This window comes from Phyllobates terribilis, unplaced genomic scaffold (genome assembly GCF_046119375.1).
Source record: "Phyllobates terribilis strain yellow unplaced genomic scaffold, ASM4611937v1 Scaffold_5__5_contigs__length_657084704, whole genome shotgun sequence".
Classification (NCBI taxonomy): domain Eukaryota; kingdom Metazoa; phylum Chordata; class Amphibia; order Anura; family Dendrobatidae; genus Phyllobates; species Phyllobates terribilis.
The window spans coordinates 54,810,937-54,827,831 of NW_027362765.1; the positions used below are offsets into that span (position 1 = coordinate 54,810,937).

At 41.7% G+C, this 16,895-nt stretch overlaps 1 protein-coding gene across 1 annotated transcript in view; it reads right to left on the minus strand.

Annotated features, from left to right (window-relative positions):
* LOC141271962 (uncharacterized) overlaps nt 1-16,579 on the minus strand; it is a 54,798-nt gene extending 38,219 nt beyond the window's left edge. The window contains exons 1-6 of the mRNA XM_073682216.1: nt 16,440-16,579; nt 16,131-16,310; nt 15,925-16,048; nt 15,747-15,841; nt 11,122-11,212; nt 7,225-8,139 (exon numbers count right to left, since the gene is read on the minus strand). Coding sequence (XP_073538317.1) covers nt 7,225-8,139; nt 11,122-11,212; nt 15,747-15,841; nt 15,925-16,048; nt 16,131-16,310; nt 16,440-16,517 — 1,483 coding nt within the window. The 5' untranslated portion in view covers nt 16,518-16,579. The remainder of the gene's footprint in view (nt 1-7,224; nt 8,140-11,121; nt 11,213-15,746; nt 15,842-15,924; nt 16,049-16,130; nt 16,311-16,439) is intronic.
* Nucleotides 16,580-16,895: the final 316 nt, after the last annotated feature.

A 16,895-nucleotide genomic window follows, 5' to 3' on the forward strand; every position in this document is an offset into this window, starting at 1 on the left:
AAAAGATGAGTTGTTTTTTTAATATATAATTTTTATTAACTTTTTCAAAAAGAAACAAAACATACCAGATTAAGGTGATAATCAGATACCTGTTCGCAGACAGGGTATAAAGAGATAGTTCTTACATATTTGATTGGTAAAGCAAAACAATATAATAAAAGAACTTAATAACAATGTAACTTACATCAGTTTAATTAACATGTAATCCAGTTGGTACTCTGATTTATTCAAGCCATCTTGTTAGATTAGATCACCTATGTTAGTATTATAGACCTTCACCAAATGATCCCTCCATTTCACTCTCCCCTCCCCCCCCCTCCATCCAGGCGTAATGGACCTAGGCTATCCCCAAGATCCTCCTGAATGTACCACGCTGTGGAAGTGAAGGGTTCCACCACTTTCTTTTTTTCATTTAATGAGCAGCAATTTACAACAAACTGTTTCCATTTCGGAAGAAATTTGCCAGCTTGCGTTTCCTTATTGCTAAGGGCGTCTTGTTGCTCTATTCCCATAAAATGTTTCATTTGAGCTGTTAACACTTCAGTTGTTTTTTTGCCAGGATAAGTAGGGTGTGGAGCAATTTGGGAGGGTTTCCCCTCAGGGTTTTCTGTGTTGTTCCAAAAATGTAACAAGGCTAGAAAGGGGGAGAGAGTATAACCCGGACCCCATATGGTGTCGATCATAGCTGATACTTGTCCCCAATATGAAACTGAAGTCGGGCATGACCATAGGCCATGCATGAGGTCGGAGAGTGGAAGGTGGCATTTAGGGCAAGCTGTTAGCCTGTTTGACAGCGGGTCTTTTTTAGGTATGTTAAATGCATAGATGGCGCCATGCATGATTTTAGATTGCGTTTCCATGCTTCGTTTATAATGTGTTTTCTTATTAGATTCCAGCCTGACCTGATCTTATCAGAGATTTCCACATCCTCCAACTGTTGTCTCCAATATTTGAAGAAAGTATCTGGGTGAACTCCTAGTAGATTGGATCTCATTACAGAATAAAGGACAGAAATTGAAGGGGTACCCACTGGAGACAACAGAATGACATCCAAGACATTTTGGGAGACCTCAAAGGTCACATCTTTTAAATTGGCTATAATGGATAGTTTGATTTGCTCATATTGGAAATAATGTTGGGGAGGTAGATTGTATCTGTCTAAACACTCGGTACATGTCATCCATCTTTGCTCACTTGAGTGGAGAAGATGGGATGCATTGGGGTGCTTTGAAATCCTGAAAGAAAGACCGTATTTTTTTCTGACAGCCTTCCATGCGGAAATAGTGTCCCTAAGGATTGTTGACTTTTTAACTGCCAAGGGGAGGTAAATCGACAATGAAGGAGGGCAACCAGGTCAAGGGGGGTACGCATAATCTGCTTCCAATGTGTAGTCAGAATATGTACGTCTCTTATGGAACCGAAAAGATGGGTTTTGAAACAGTAAGAGTCTCTCCCTCCCTCAACTCAATACTATCTATCTATCTAGTGATGCTAGTCACTACTCACAGACAAGCTCTGAGGCTTGGGTAGTCAAGAAGTGCGGGGTCAGATACCAAGAGGGCTCATCATATACAAATGGATAAGGCAAAGGCTTAGCTAGGTCACAGTCTGAGGTCAGAATTCCAAGAAGGTAGCAGATGAAGACTAAAGGACAAGGGAAACGGATGGTCGAAGGCAAGGTCCAAGATCGGGCAGCAAAGATCTAATACAGGAACACAGAGGACAGAGCAAGCGCACACCATTGGCGCTAAGCTACAACTGGTACTAATTAGAGGCAGAGAGCCAGCTAAATAGCCAGGTAATTACTGGAATAGCAAACACATTTAGGAAGCCCCGGCACTCCCCGGCCCAGATTGGAGAGCTGAACTGTCACTCAACACACTGACAGACCAACACGCTCCAGCCTCCGATTGGATGACTGAGCTGTCCATCGCCATACTGACAGTTCAGCATGTCCCTGTCTTAGATTGGACTGCTGAACTCTCCCTCACTGCTTCCAGACACACAGATAAGTGGAATAGTGACATATAGATCCAAATACAGATATGTTTTATAACCAAATATTTATTAATAATGGTAAGAAATTTAATTGGGGTTATCCAACATCTCTCTTCAGCACCAGATCTGACATCAAGCATGACGACACATCAAGCGTGTATGCAACTGGGACAGTCGCAGAGGTGATGATTCGATAGTCTCTGCTAACAATTTAGATACCTTATTAATTATATGTGACTAGCTTGCTGGTCGATGATTTCCCTGGCAACTGTTTAGATCACCTATAGCAGCGTCTCTTTTCAGATGCAATTATAAAGTATACTAGCTGTACTAGCCGGCTTTGCCCGGGTTAATAACTGCTGTTAGCAAAATAGAATGTGTTAACAAAAATTTATTATCCACACAAAAACCACAAAACAAATAGAAATGTAATTATTAAAACTCAAAAACTAAGCTAATAGAAGCATTTCACAACATATATTTCAACACCAGAGATATTCCACACAGATTTAACTAAATTGGCCAAGTAATGTGAAGTAATCTTCTACTCCTTATTCGAGAGCCTTTTGATAAACGACATTCTTAGTTCTTCCTTCAGGTGAAAACACGAACAGATTTTTGGCTGTTCCAACTCTTGAACAGGCCACATAAAGTTGACCATGAGAAAAGCATGGAGATTGTAAATCGATTCCAACTACTTTCAAGGACTGTCCCTGAGCCTTGTTGATGGACATAGCAAATGCCAGTCGAACAGGAAACTGAAGGAATAATTTCAGGTTTACGACGGTATTCACCTTGTTTACTTGTGTACCTCTATTTCACTATATATGTATTGTTTGTATGAAATCTATATATATATATATATATATATATATATATTTTTTTTTTTTTTTTTTTTTCATTCTACTTGAAAATTTAATTAAAAAATATTTGAATATAAAATCAAAAGGCAAATCAGATGGAATGAGAGGAATTGTTGGAATGAAAACATCTTCTCCTGTGGCTCATCCTTTCAAAATGGTTGCCTCAATTACATGTGGAAACAGGTTCTTAATCAAGAGTCTTGTTCCATTACACAGCTTTGGTGGATCTAAATTTCTCAATAGCAGAATAGGTGCCCCAGGTTTTAGAAAGAGGTTGTGAGGAGGAAGTCCTTGTGCTTTGTTATACTGAGAATGTCCTTTGTTGCCTATATTAACCAATCACAGCTCAGATTAATTAACTGTAGCAAAATAGAAGCTGAGCTGTGATTGGTTGCTATTGGCAGCCTGATAAATCTTTGTGAGATGAGTTTTGTGTGCGGAGGGTGGTATATGTGTTCAAGCACGTGGTAGTGTGTGGCGCATTTTGTGTGTGTGTTCATATCCCCGTGTGTGGTGAGTATGAGTATTCCATGTCGGGGCCCCACCTTAGCAACTGTACGGTATATAGTCTTTGGCGCCATCGCTCTCATTCTTTAATTCTCCCTTGTTCACATGTGGCAGCTGTCAATTTGCCTCCAACACTTTTCCTTTCACTTTTTCCCCATTATGTAGATAGGGGCAAAATTGTTTGGTGAATTAGAACGCGCGGGGTTAAAATTTCACCTCACAACATAGCCTATGACGCTCTCGGGGTCCAGACGTGTGACTGTGCAAAATTTTTTGGCTGTAGCTGCGATGGTGCAGATGCCAATCCTGGACATACACAGATACATACATACACACATTCAGCTTTATATATTAGATATAAAGATGAAATATATATGATGCATATGGTACAGTCATGGCTGAAAGTGTTGGTACCCTTGAAATTGTTCCAGAAAATGAAGCATTTCTCCCAGAAAATTATTGCAGTTACATGTTTTGTTATACACGTTCCAATGCACACAAAGGAAATAAACAACAAAAAGAAAAAAAGGCAAATTAGACATCATTTCACACAAAACCCCAAAATGGGCTGGACAAAATTGTTGCTACCTTTCCAAAATTGTGGGTAAACAACTTTGTTTCAACCATGTTATGCTCGTTCAAACTCACCTGTGGCAAGTAACAGGTGTGGGTAAAATGAAAATCACACCTGAAGCCAGATAAAAGGGGAAAAGTTGACTCAATCCTTACATTGTGTGTCTCTGAGTTCCACACTAAGCATGGAGAACAGAAAGAGAAAAAGAAAACTGTTTGAGGACTTCAGAACCAAAATTGTTGAAAAATATCTCAAGGTTTAAAGTCCTTCTCCAGTGATCTGGATGTTCCTTTATCCACGGTATGCAACATAATCAAGAAGTTTACAACCCATGGCACTGTAGCTAATCTCCCTGGATGTGGATGGCAAAGAAAACTTAATGAAAGTTTGCAAAGCAGAATAGTCCAGATGGTGGATAAACAGCCCCAATCAAGTTCCAAAGAGATTCAAGTTGTCGTAAAGGCTCAGGGTGCATCAGTGTCAGTGCAAACTATTAGTCGACATTTGAATGAAATGAACTGCTATGGCAGGAGACCCAAGAGAAACCCACTGCTGACACAGAGACATAAAAAAGCTAGACTGCAGTTTGCCAAAATATACATGTGTAAGCAAATATCCTTCTGGGAAAGCGTCTCCTATTTACCGAAAACAGAATGAGGCCTACAAAGGAAAGAACACAGTACCTATAGTCAAATATGGTGGAGGATCAAATTTGTTTTAGGGTTGCTTTGCTGCCTCTGGCACTGGGTGCCTTAACTGTGTGCAAGGCATCATGAAATCTGAAGATTATCAACAGATTTTGGGTCACAATGTAGTGCCCAGTGTAAGAAAGCTGGGTTTTAGTCCTAGGTCACGGGTCATCCAGCATGAAAATGACCCCAAACATACTTCAAGAAGCACCCAGAAAAGGATGGAAAAAGCGCTGGAAAGTTCTGAAGTGGTCAGAAACTAGTCCGGATCTAAATCATATTGAACACCATTGGAGAGCTCTTAAAATTGCTGTTGGGAGAAGGCATCATTCAAATATGAGAGACCTGGAGCTGTTTGCAAAAGAAGAGTGGTCAAAAATTCCAGTTGAGATGTTTAAGAAGCTTGTTGACCTCCAAGTGCAACATAGAATAAAGCAATCATGTTTTCCATAGATCAGTTTTAGTGTGACTCCACAACTGAATGTTAAAAATTAGCACTTTGAACAAGGTATGACCAATAGTATTAAACGGGGCCAGAATTTTAAAAAACTGATACCCTTGAGTAGTTTTCTCATGCAGCAGTCTGGAAAACATGGAGAATGTTGTAATCGAGGAATAATAGTCAGCGAAAGGAGATCCTGTGGATGTAAACAACTGTTGATATAAGGGTTCTGAGATGGATAAAGGGTTCTGAGATGGATATAAAAGGGCTTGTGAACTATTGCCAAGCTCTTTTTCATGGCACCAGGGTAGTGTTTGCATAAAATAATTTAAAGTGTTAATGAGGATTGGTTACAGCAGTTACATGATGTCGCTGGCAAATGTTGATGTTAGGATACCAGCGGGGTGACACAATGATGGGTACAAAGTAGCCGCATCGGTAATTGTATACATTTCCTAATGTTCTTTAGTCCATTAAATTGCTTCCACCTATTCTGGTTTGACTTTATATGTTTTTTCTATGTACAACTGGTCAACCAAATCAGCCAAATAAATTACTAGTTCCTTGCATGACATTTCTGATGTTTATCAAAATTTGTAGCTAAAACATTTCCCACATTCTGAACATGGAAAGGTTTGTCCTGTGTGACATCTTTGATGGACAAGTAACGATGAATATTGGGCAAAACACTTTCTACATTCAGTAAACGAAAATGGCTTCTTGTCTGTGTGAGTACTCTTTTATGTTTAACAAGAATTGAATTCCGGGTAAAACATTTTCCACATTTTGAACATGAAAATGGTTTCTCTCCTGTGTGAGTTAGTGATGGTTAACAAGTTTAACCCTTTCGCAACCTTGGGTTTTGTCGTTTTTGCTTTTTCGTTTTTTGCTCCCCTTGTTCCCAGAGCCATAGCATTTTTATTTTCTGGTCAATATGGCCGTGTGAGGGCTTATTTTTTGCGGGACGAGTTGTACTTTTCAACGCCATTACTAGTTTTACCATATCGTGTACGGGAAAACGGGAAAAAAATTCCAAGTGCGGTAAAATTGCAAAAAAAGTGCAATACCACAGTTGTTTTTTTTGTTTTTTTTTTACCACGTTCACTGAATGCTAAAACTGACCTGCCATTCTTATTCTCCAGGTCATTACGAGTTCGTAGACACCAAACATGTATAGGTTCTTTTATATTTAAGTGGTGAAAATTTTTTCCAAAATTTGGTAAAAAAATAGCGCCATTTTCCGAGACCTGTAGAGTCTCCATTTTTCGTGATCTGGGGCTGGATGATGGCTTATTTTTTGCGTGCCGGGCTGATGTTTTTATTGATAACATTTTGGGGTAGATCCGATGTTTTGATCGCCCGTTATTTCATTTTATTGCAATTTTGCGGCGACCAAAAAACGTAATTCTGGCGTTTAGAATTTTTTTCTCGTTACACCGTTTACCGATCGGATTAATTCTTTTTTTATATTGATAGATGGGGCGATTCTGAACGCGGCGATACCAAATATGTGTATGTAGGGTTTTTTTTTTATATTTTATTTTGAATGGGGTGAAAGGAAGGTGATTTAAACTTTTTTATATTTCTTTAATTTTTTTTAATATTTTTAAAAACTTTTTTTTTTCACTTACTGCATGCTTCAATAGTCTCCATAGGAGACTAGAAGCAGCAGTTGTCTGATCGGCTCTGCTACATACAGGGGACCAGCAGATCCCCTGCATGCAGCAGAAATGGTCCTGTGCTATGAGCGCCGACCACTAGGTGGCGCTCATAGCGACCAGATCATGACAACCACAGGCGTCTGCTGCAGACCCTGGGTTGTCATGCCCACCCATCGGTGACCCGCGATCACGTGACGGGGTCACCGATGGGCGGGGCTTATGACACGCAACCCGGAAGCGCGCGTTAAATGCCGCTGTCGGAGATTGACAGCGGCATTTAACATGTTAACAGCCTCGGGTGGATCGCGATTCCACCCGCGGCTGTTGCGGGCACATGTCAGCTGTAAGAATCAGCTGACATGTACTCGGTTCAGTGAGGGTTCAGCGCAGCAGCCCTCACTGAACTGGGCGTACGCAAATGTGCGTACTAAGACGTCATGGGTTGTAAAGGGGTTAAATTTATTGCTATAACATTTCCCACATTCTGAACATGAAAATGGCTTCTCTCCTGTGTGAGTTTTCTGATGTGCAACAAGATGTGATTTATTTGTATAAGACTTATCACATTCTGGACATGAAAATGTTTTTTTTCCTGTATGAGTTCTTTGGTGAGCAATTAGAATTGAGTTTATGGCAAAACACTTTCCACATTCAGAACATGAATATGGCTTCTCTCCTGTGTGAATTCTCTGATGTGCAATAAGATCAGATTTCTGGTTAAAAGATTTCCCACATTCTGAACATGCAAATGGCTTTTCTCCCGTGTGAATTCTCTGATGTGTAACAAGATATGATTTCTCTGTGAAACATTTCCCACATTCAGAGCATGAAAATGGCTTCTCTCCTGTGTGACTTCTCTGATGTCTAACAAGATGTGATTTCTCTGTAAAATACTTCCCACATTCTAAACATGAAAATGGCTTCTCACCTCTGTGAATTCTCTGATGCGTATCAAGATGTGATTTCTCTGTAAAACATTTACGACAGTCTGTACATGAATATGGCTTCACACCTGTGTGAATATTCTGATGTCTAACAAGATGTGATTTCTCTGTAAAACATTTCCCACATTCTGAACAAGAAAATGGCTTCTCTCCTGTGTGAATCCTTTGGTGTTTTGTTAATACTGATTTATGGTTAAAACATTTCCCACATTCTGAACATGAAAATGGCTTATCTCCTATGTGACTTCTTTGATGTTTGCCATCCCTTTTGTTATTTATATTTTGTGATGAATCAGAAGATAGGAACGGTTTAAAAGAATCAGATAATATTTCTTTGTTGTGAGGGGCTCGAGGTTTATCTGAGCTAATGGCATGCTCTTCCCATGAAACTATATTACCACAATCATCTGGTGCAAATTCTGAAAATATCAGATGTCCCTCTAAGCTCCTGGTACAGTTATCTGTCAAAATAAAAACAAATTGTATTACTTTTCAATAAAACATCGTTGAAAGTATATTCATTTTAATACATTATTTAATTGTAAAGTTTCCATATAACAATGTTTATACAATGTGTAGACCAGGGGTCTCAAACACGCGGCCCGCGGGCCGCATGCGGCCCCTGAGGCTGCTTTATGCGGCCCGCAGGCACCACAGAGTCCGACCCCTTGACGATCCCGACCTGGTCCAGGAGGAGCCGCCAACAGCAGCGCTGAATTGCCGCACAGAGACTGTTTCCCAGCACTGTATTTCCAATGCCAGCCGCTGGCCAATCAGAGGCCAGCAGCTGATATCTGCGTGTCGGCGCAGCGAGTATGACGTCATTGCCATATGCAGATGTCAGCTGCTGGCCTCTGATTGGCCGGCAGCTGACATTGAAAATGCTGTGCTGGGAGACAGTCTCTGTGCGGCAATGCAGCGCTGCTGTCGGCGGCTCCTCCTGGACCAGGTCGGGATCGTCAAGGGGTCGGACTCTGTGGTGCCTGCGGGCCACATCTGCAGGAAGGCCGCCGAGGGAACGGAGGACAGGTGAGAATCATCTTTTTTTTTTTTCTATTTTATGTGTGTGAAGAACAGCACAGGGGGCACAGAGCCACAACATGGGGACCAGGATGGGGCACATAGCCACAAGAGGGGACCTGGATGGGGCACATAGCCACAAGAGGGGACCTGGATGGGGCACATAGCCACAAGAGGGGACCTGGATGGGGCACATAGCCACAAGAGGGGACCTGGATGGGGCACATAGCCACAAGAGGGGACCTGGATGGGGCACATAGCCACAGGATGGGGACCTGGATGGGGCACAGAGCCTCAAGATGTGGACCTGGATGGGGCACATAATGGGGACCTGGATGGGGCACAGAGCCACAAGATGGGGACCAGAGCCACAAGATGGGGACCAGAGCCACAAGATGGGGACCTGGATGGGGCACATAGCCACAGGATGTGGACCTGGATGGGGCACAGAGCCTCAAGATATGGACCTGGATGGGGCACATAATGGGGACCTGGATGGGGCACAGAGCCACAAGATGGGGACCAGAGCCACAAGATGGGGACCAGAGCCACAAGATGGGGACCTGGATGGGGAACATTGCCACAGGATGGGGACCTGGATGGGGCACATAGCCCCAAGATGGGGACCTGGATGAGGCACATTAGTACAAGATGGGCGCCAGGATGGGGAACGTTGCCACAGGATGGGGACCTGGATGGGGCACATAGCCACAGGATGGGGACCTGGATGGGGCACATTAGTACAAGATGGGGACTTGGATGGGGAACATTACTACAAGATGTTTTCCATTATTACTATATGATGCTAATTGTAAGACAATATTACTGTATGTGGCCAATTGGGGGAAATAAAATTGTAAAAAAAATAAAAAATAAAATAAAGCATGAAAAAATATTGGGCACTAAAAATGCTGTTTTATATGTAAACTAAAGTAAACACAAAAAAGTGCACGTTTATTATCGCCACATCCATAACGACCCAAGCCATAAAAAAATAAACACGGCAAAAATGTTCAAAAGGTGTACACAAAAAAAATGGTATCACTAAAAATGTCACATTGAACAAAGAATGCGGCCCCCCAAATAAAAATTTTTTCCATGTGCGGCCCATATACCCAGCCGAGTTTGAGACCCCTGGTGTAGACTATTTAAATCTCCAACTGACTAGGACAATGGAGGCAGCGGTAGACCTTCTACCACTAGAAATTTACATTGATTTGCTCCTGACCTGCAACCTTCCTGATCTTGGCTTAGACATCCATTCTATTTGACTTTCATGTATGACCTTGCTCAACAAGTGTAAACTGTAGGTTAGCGACTAAGGTCTGGTGTGACCCATTGCAAAGTCCAAATCCCTGCTACAGGGTGAATACCCGGGATTTAGAGATGAACGCATCGATACGCAGAGGATTCACTACTGATCAAATTTTCACAAATTCACAGGTCCTCGTGAATTCGAACATTTTGCAATTTGATTTGCGATGATCACAAAAAAATATATAAATGCCCGGCGCCATTTCACACAATGCTGAAAACTTGAAGAGTGGGCTAATGACGTCAGGCGTGGCTGTCTAGCCTTCTCCATAATTCCTTACAGCTATTACATCCTATGGTCAGTCAATCGGGGGGGGGGCTATCTCAGGGTCTCTAAAAATTGGGAGCCAGCCAAGCAGCGCCATTTTAGGATTTTACCGCGTAGGGATAGGCCAGAGCACACAGCTCATTCCACATAGGGGTTGAAAAAGACCTAATCTAGTTGTGGAGTTTGACTAAAGGGCTGTAGTGCATTAAAAATGGGAGTGGTAGTCTCAGTCTGTAATAATTCAAAGATTGAAGCGACATAGGGAGGTGCTCGACCAGCATAGTCAGTGTGAATATGAAGTGATTGATCTGTGATACAGAATACTGCAGTAATAACCTTAAAAACAGCATTTATTTTTATTCATACACTGCAAACAAGGATAGCAGTTTAATCCCCCTTTGTCCTAATTTTGCTACTAAACAAAAAATCCTGAAACCAAGGTTTTTATGTCACGGAAATTGGGCTTCCTGGATTGTGAGATGGCCAAGCCATGATTTTTTTTTTTTAAAGACAAAAATCTTCGTAATCCAAAAATGTAAACATGACTGCCCACTCAAAAAGTGTGTGTGCTGTAAATATTATGTTAAAATAGCCCAATATTAAATCTGTACACACCACCCAAAGGCCATATTTAATTTTAGAATACTTGTTTCTTGTTAGTCCAACTTAACAACCGTATACCTCACAACCAAGGACCTATATGTAGCTACATGGCTAAAAAAATTAAAACCAGAGGCAAGAATTGACCTAAACGGCAAGGGTGAATACACGCTAAAAAATTCAACACACAATTATTAGAGTAGAATCTGTGACCTCAAAACTTTTAGTAGTTACCACTCACCTGTGCTGTTATCTGTAGAAATCTCCTCTTTACACCACTCATCACCCCTCACATATGTCTCTGTAATTTTAATAATATTCAGCGCTTTACCCTAAAATAAGTAATGAAAAAGTCAGATGGTTAGAGAAATTGTGTCCAATGATTCTGGAGAGAAAAAAAAAAAAAAATCAGCTTTATGACCAAAAATGACAGCTGTAGTTATCACATATCTGCAGGTGTCTGGTTTAAATCCGACCTGTTGGTTCCTTATTACACTTTTAATGTCTACGATCAAATTTGATTCAGCCATCTTCACCAACTGTATAATGTACGCTAAATGGTGGCCTTATAACAGATGTTAGTCTAGTAATGTTGTACCTTCTTTTGCCTTGAGGGCAGCAGTAGTTCATTGTGTCGTCAATTCCAGTATGTTTTGATTGTTCTGTAGGAATACTGACTGACTTGAGAGATGAGCAAATCGCACAGATGCAAACTGAATTTGTGACAAATTTTTGAAATTCACTGGAGCTGGCAAATTTGAACAATTTGCAATTTGCTTTGCGCCAATCACCAAAAATGCCCACGTTCATTTTACACATTGCATGCGTCAGAGAATGCTCATGTCACCTCAGGCATAACTGGGTGGACTTCCTTCTAATGTCTTTCAGCGATCATATCACATGGTATGGCACAGCATATCAGGGGAGACTATTATAGTATAAAGAAAAGCTGAGGCAGGGGACACAGCATCCATTTTGAAGTGGATCTGGATAGTGACATGATGTCACAGCTCACAGCTTAGCAATAGATATAGGGAAAAAAAGCTATAACATATTGGACATTTACTACAGCTAGTGTGTGTTGTACAAATGAAGCAGTAACGAAGATTAGTGTAGTGAGAATAATGCAGAGATGAAAGCAAGAGACGGCTGGCAGCTGCTACATTTCAATTACATTTTTTTCATTCTTCATGCAGAAGCAAGCCAACAATATTTTCTCATTGTCTGCCAGAGAAAATAGGTACATCACAAGCTACTGTACAGAGTTTTTGCATTTCTTGTTCCTTTAGGGAAGGAGAAATAAAAAAGAAAAAAAAATCCAGGCATATAACTATGGCTGACTAATTCATAAAGTATGTGTTACAACTGTTTTTTTTTTTGTTTTTTTTCGGGAGGCAACCACAATGAGCTTTTGGTGCATCTTTGATGTTGCTAAATTTTTTCACCATTTATGCACCTAATATTTAAATTAGGCTACTTGCGTTTTTTCATTGCGTTTTTGTGTTCTTTTTTTTAATATGCGTTTTAGTGTGTTTTTGATTCTCCGTTTTTTTGTCTTTGTTTGGTCTGTCATGCTGTTAATAAAGCAGCTTTGTTTTTGATACTTCCTGTTTTTTGTGCTTCGACAAAACTTTATTGACATACTTGTGTGGATTACATGCGTTTTTGATGCACTTCCGTCGTGGAAATGCACTAAAAGTGCATGTGCGTTTTTTATAAGTGGAATTTCCTCACCTAATGTAAGTCTATGGGGAAATTCAACACAGAAAACTCAGCGTACCCACAAGAGAGATTAACATGCTGCTGATTTGAAAAACGCACCGCAGGTCACTTTACGCTGAGTAATAAAGAAGCACAGTGGGTGTGAGATGTGTATGAATCCCATCCATTTTGCTAGAACTGTAAGACGCTGTTTTTATGACGTAGCAAAAACATGCAGAGTCAAAAACGCACCCAAAGCTCAGTGTGGGAACGTAGCCTCATTAGTCATATATAACATTTGCACATGCCACACAGAGACTGCAGCCTGTTGTTGTTACTAGCTTTTTGAATGTGTTCTTAGTATTTCTTGTTCAAATATTTTTTGGGGAAGGAGGGAATAAATGTGTTCCAAAAAAAAAAAAAAAATCCATTTAAATATATTTAATTGAACCTTTCCACCTCTCAAAGTGTGCGTATTACTAATAACTGTTTTTTTTTGCACACCTGGGTTAATAGTCAGATTTCACATCCATATACGCCATACCAGTATTGTGACCTATTGCCGCTGCTAGATTTTTGGACATGCAACAAATATTTATTGTTCAGCCCTTTTTGGTAAGAAAGAAATTATGGTTGAAAACAGTGACCAAAAGTCTGGTAAAGCAAAAAGTTGCAAAAGCAATGGATTGGATAATGTAAAAGAAAAAAACAATACCACAGAATCTGGCAATAAGAATGTGGAAGCCGCAAGCAGAAGGAGCACCACCATCACCAATGACACCAGCGTCCCAGGCAATAGTACCATCAAACTCAGGCCGCTATTGGCCTCCTTTCAGTGGGGAGGAAGTATAGGGCAATATGTAATACACTGCTCAAAAAAATAAAGTGAACACTCAAATAACACATCTTAGATCTGAATGAATGAAATATTCTCATTAAATACTTTGTTCTGTACAAAGTTGAATGTGCTGACAACAAAATCACACAAAAATCATCAATGGAAATCAAATTTATTAACCAATGGAGGCCTGGATTTGAAGTCACCCCCAGACCTGGACTAAAGCATCCGCCAACTCCTGGACAGTCTGTGGTGCAACGTGACGTTGGTGGATGGAGCGAGACATGATGTCCCAGATGTGCTCAATCGGATTCAGGTCTGGGGAATGGGCGGGCCAGTCAATAGCTTCAATGCCTTCATCTTGCAGGAACTGCTGACATACTCCAGCCACATGAGGTCTGGCATTGTCCTGCATTAGGAGGAACCCAGGGCCAACCGCACCAGCATATGGTGTCACAAGGGGTCTGAGGATCTCATCTCGGTACTTAATGGCAGTCAGGCTGACGAGCACATGGAGGGCTGTGTGGCCCTCCAAAGAAATGCCACCCCACACCATTACTGACCCACTGCTAAACTGGTCATGTTGAAGGATGTCGCAGGCAGCAGATCATTCTCCACGGCGTCTCCAGACTCTGTCACGTCTGTCACATGTGCTCAGTGTGAACCTTCTTTCATCTGTGAAGAGCACAGGGCGCCAGGGCGACTTTGCCAATCCTGGTGTTCTGTGGCAAATGCAAAGCATCCAGCACGGTGTTGGGCTGTGAGCACAACCCCCATCTGTGGACGTCGGGCCATCATACCACCCTCATGGAGTCGATTTCTAACCATTTGTGCATACACATGCACATTTGTGGCCTGCTGGAGGTCATTTTGCAGGGCTTTGGCAGTGCTCCTCATGTTTCTCCTTGCACAAAGTAGGAGGTAACGGTCCTGCTGCTGGGTTGTTGCCCTCCTACAGCTCCCTCCACATCTCCTGGTATCAGCTCCATGCTCTGGATACTGTGCTGACAGACACAGCTCCCCTTCTTGCCACAGCTCGCACTGATGTGCCATCCTGGATGAACTGCACAACCTGAGAAACTCCTGTGGGTTGTACTGTAGACACCACCTCATGCTACTGTACCTCTAGGGGTGAGAGCAATAGCAAAATGAAAAAGTGACCAAAACAACAGCCAAAAAGGATGAGAACAGAGAAATGGTCTGTGGTCACCACCTGCAGAACCGCTCCTTTATAGGGGGTATCTTGCTAATTGACTATCATTTCTACCTGTTGCCTGTTCCATTTGCACAACAGCAGGAGAAATTGATTCACAATCAGTGTTGCTTCATAACTGGACAGGTAGATTTCACAGAAGTGTTATTGACTTGGAGTTACATTGTGTTGCTTAAGTGTTCCCTTTATTTTTTTGAGCAGTGTATATGGTACATCACTTGTCACAGCGGGATGATGTTATCTCTGACAGTGACACCATCAGTTTGAGGCAGTGTTCTGCACAGTCCTCTTCTTCTGCTGCCTTAACATCTAATCTTTTGGTACTGTCAATGACACCACTTCTTTGAGACGTTATATTGTTGAAGATGAACAGTCAGTATTTGGAAGAGATGGGACGAAGAATATGAAGGACATGATTCAAGCATCAAGCTGTGTTGTTGGCTTTGTCAGCTATGGTGGTATGGGATCTGGTAGGGGCTCCATGCCTGAAATGTCATGGCCACCACCTGTTTGGACACTCCATTGTTAATATCCACAATTTGATTGTGCAAAATTTTTTTAAACAAATATACTTGCTGCAAATCAAATTTTGGGAAAAAATTTAGCTGATCTGGCAAGCTTGAATTTCAAAAGGTTCGCTCATCTCTAGTTTATATAAACATTAATAATATAAGAATGTTCACCACCTGTTCCTCAGAACAATTTATAAAGAAGAAATCCCATCAAAGATTTTATCCTCCTAATATATTGCAATCATCTTATTATAATTTACTATTGCTCATTTTCCTTTCTACCCAGCTAATTCTTCTGTTTTCCATTAGGTCTATGACATCACATGATTAAAAACTACCTACCTCAATGAAGTACTGGCCTCCACTAATCTAGCACCGATGACCATGCCTGGTTTGAAGTCACTCATATTTCTCACTCTAATGTGGATTCACACTGAGATTGATATATAACAAACTAATTATTTTGTGCTGCACTCTGGGGACAATTTCATACAGGGAAGTGTCAATCATGAAAAGGTGATAAATTGCCCATTCAGTGTATAATACTGGTGGAATAAACAAGACTGAACACTAGACCTTCATGACACCTTCTCTGTATCTACCTGATGATCCTGAGGAACATCGGGATCTTCTGGTTTACAATCCACTAGAAGAGGACGAGGACATCTCTCTGGTGTTGTCATCTTATTGGATAGAACTGGAGGAAACACATACAGGGACTGAATTCATGCTTTACATACAGATAATTATAGGCCGTGTGTATTTAGTCCTGTCTATTACCTGGTGATGTGAGGGGCTGGGGAACCTCCATCATGATGTCCTTGTACTGATCTTTGTGTCCTTCTAAATACTCCCACTCCTCCATGGAGAAATAGACGGTGACATCCTGACACCTTATAGGAACCTGACACATACAATGATACCATCATCCCCCAATCCCCTCATAGCGATACTGTATAATGTCCCAGCATTCCCAGCAGTGTCACCTCTCCAGTCAGCAGCTCAATCATCTTGTAGGTGAGTTCTAGGATCTTCTGGTCATTGATGTCCTCATGTATCAGGGGGTGAGGTGGAAACTCTGTGATTGGGCTCAGGGGTCTTCCCCATCCCTCAGACACAGGGGCCTGACAGCGCTCACTAGAGGTCTTCTTCACTACTGTGTAATCCTGGTTATGGAGAGACACATTAATAAATCTCACTACAGACATTTCCAGACTCCTCACCTCTCCAGTTCTGTCCATCTGTTATTCCCATAGATAAGAATGATGTAATGTGACGTCATCAGAATCTCTCACCTCTCCAGTAAGCCGGAAGAGGATCTCTAGGGTGAGGTGTAATATCCTCTCCGCCATCTTGTCCCTGTCTCTATCCATCCTTGATGGTCAATCAGGAGAATTCTCTTATATAGAAGATCTCCACTGAGAGGATCCGATATTGTAGGGACCTGAATGGGGAGAAGATGACGATGTAAGAAATCTCCGGAGCTGTTACCGGCTTCACATGATCACTACTTCCAGTCATGGCCCCGTCCTGCCCCCAGTATAACACACAATCACATTATAGTCACAGAGATTTATCACAGAATATCTCCAATCAAACATGAACAAAATGTAATCCTGATATATGGCCATAGGCGGATTATAATGAGGGCAATCCGGGCGGTAGCCCGGGGCCCCGAACCTGCAGGGGGCCCGCGGCTCCGGGCGGGGTGTCTAATGCCGGATCGCACTCATTATATGTGCGGGCCGCCG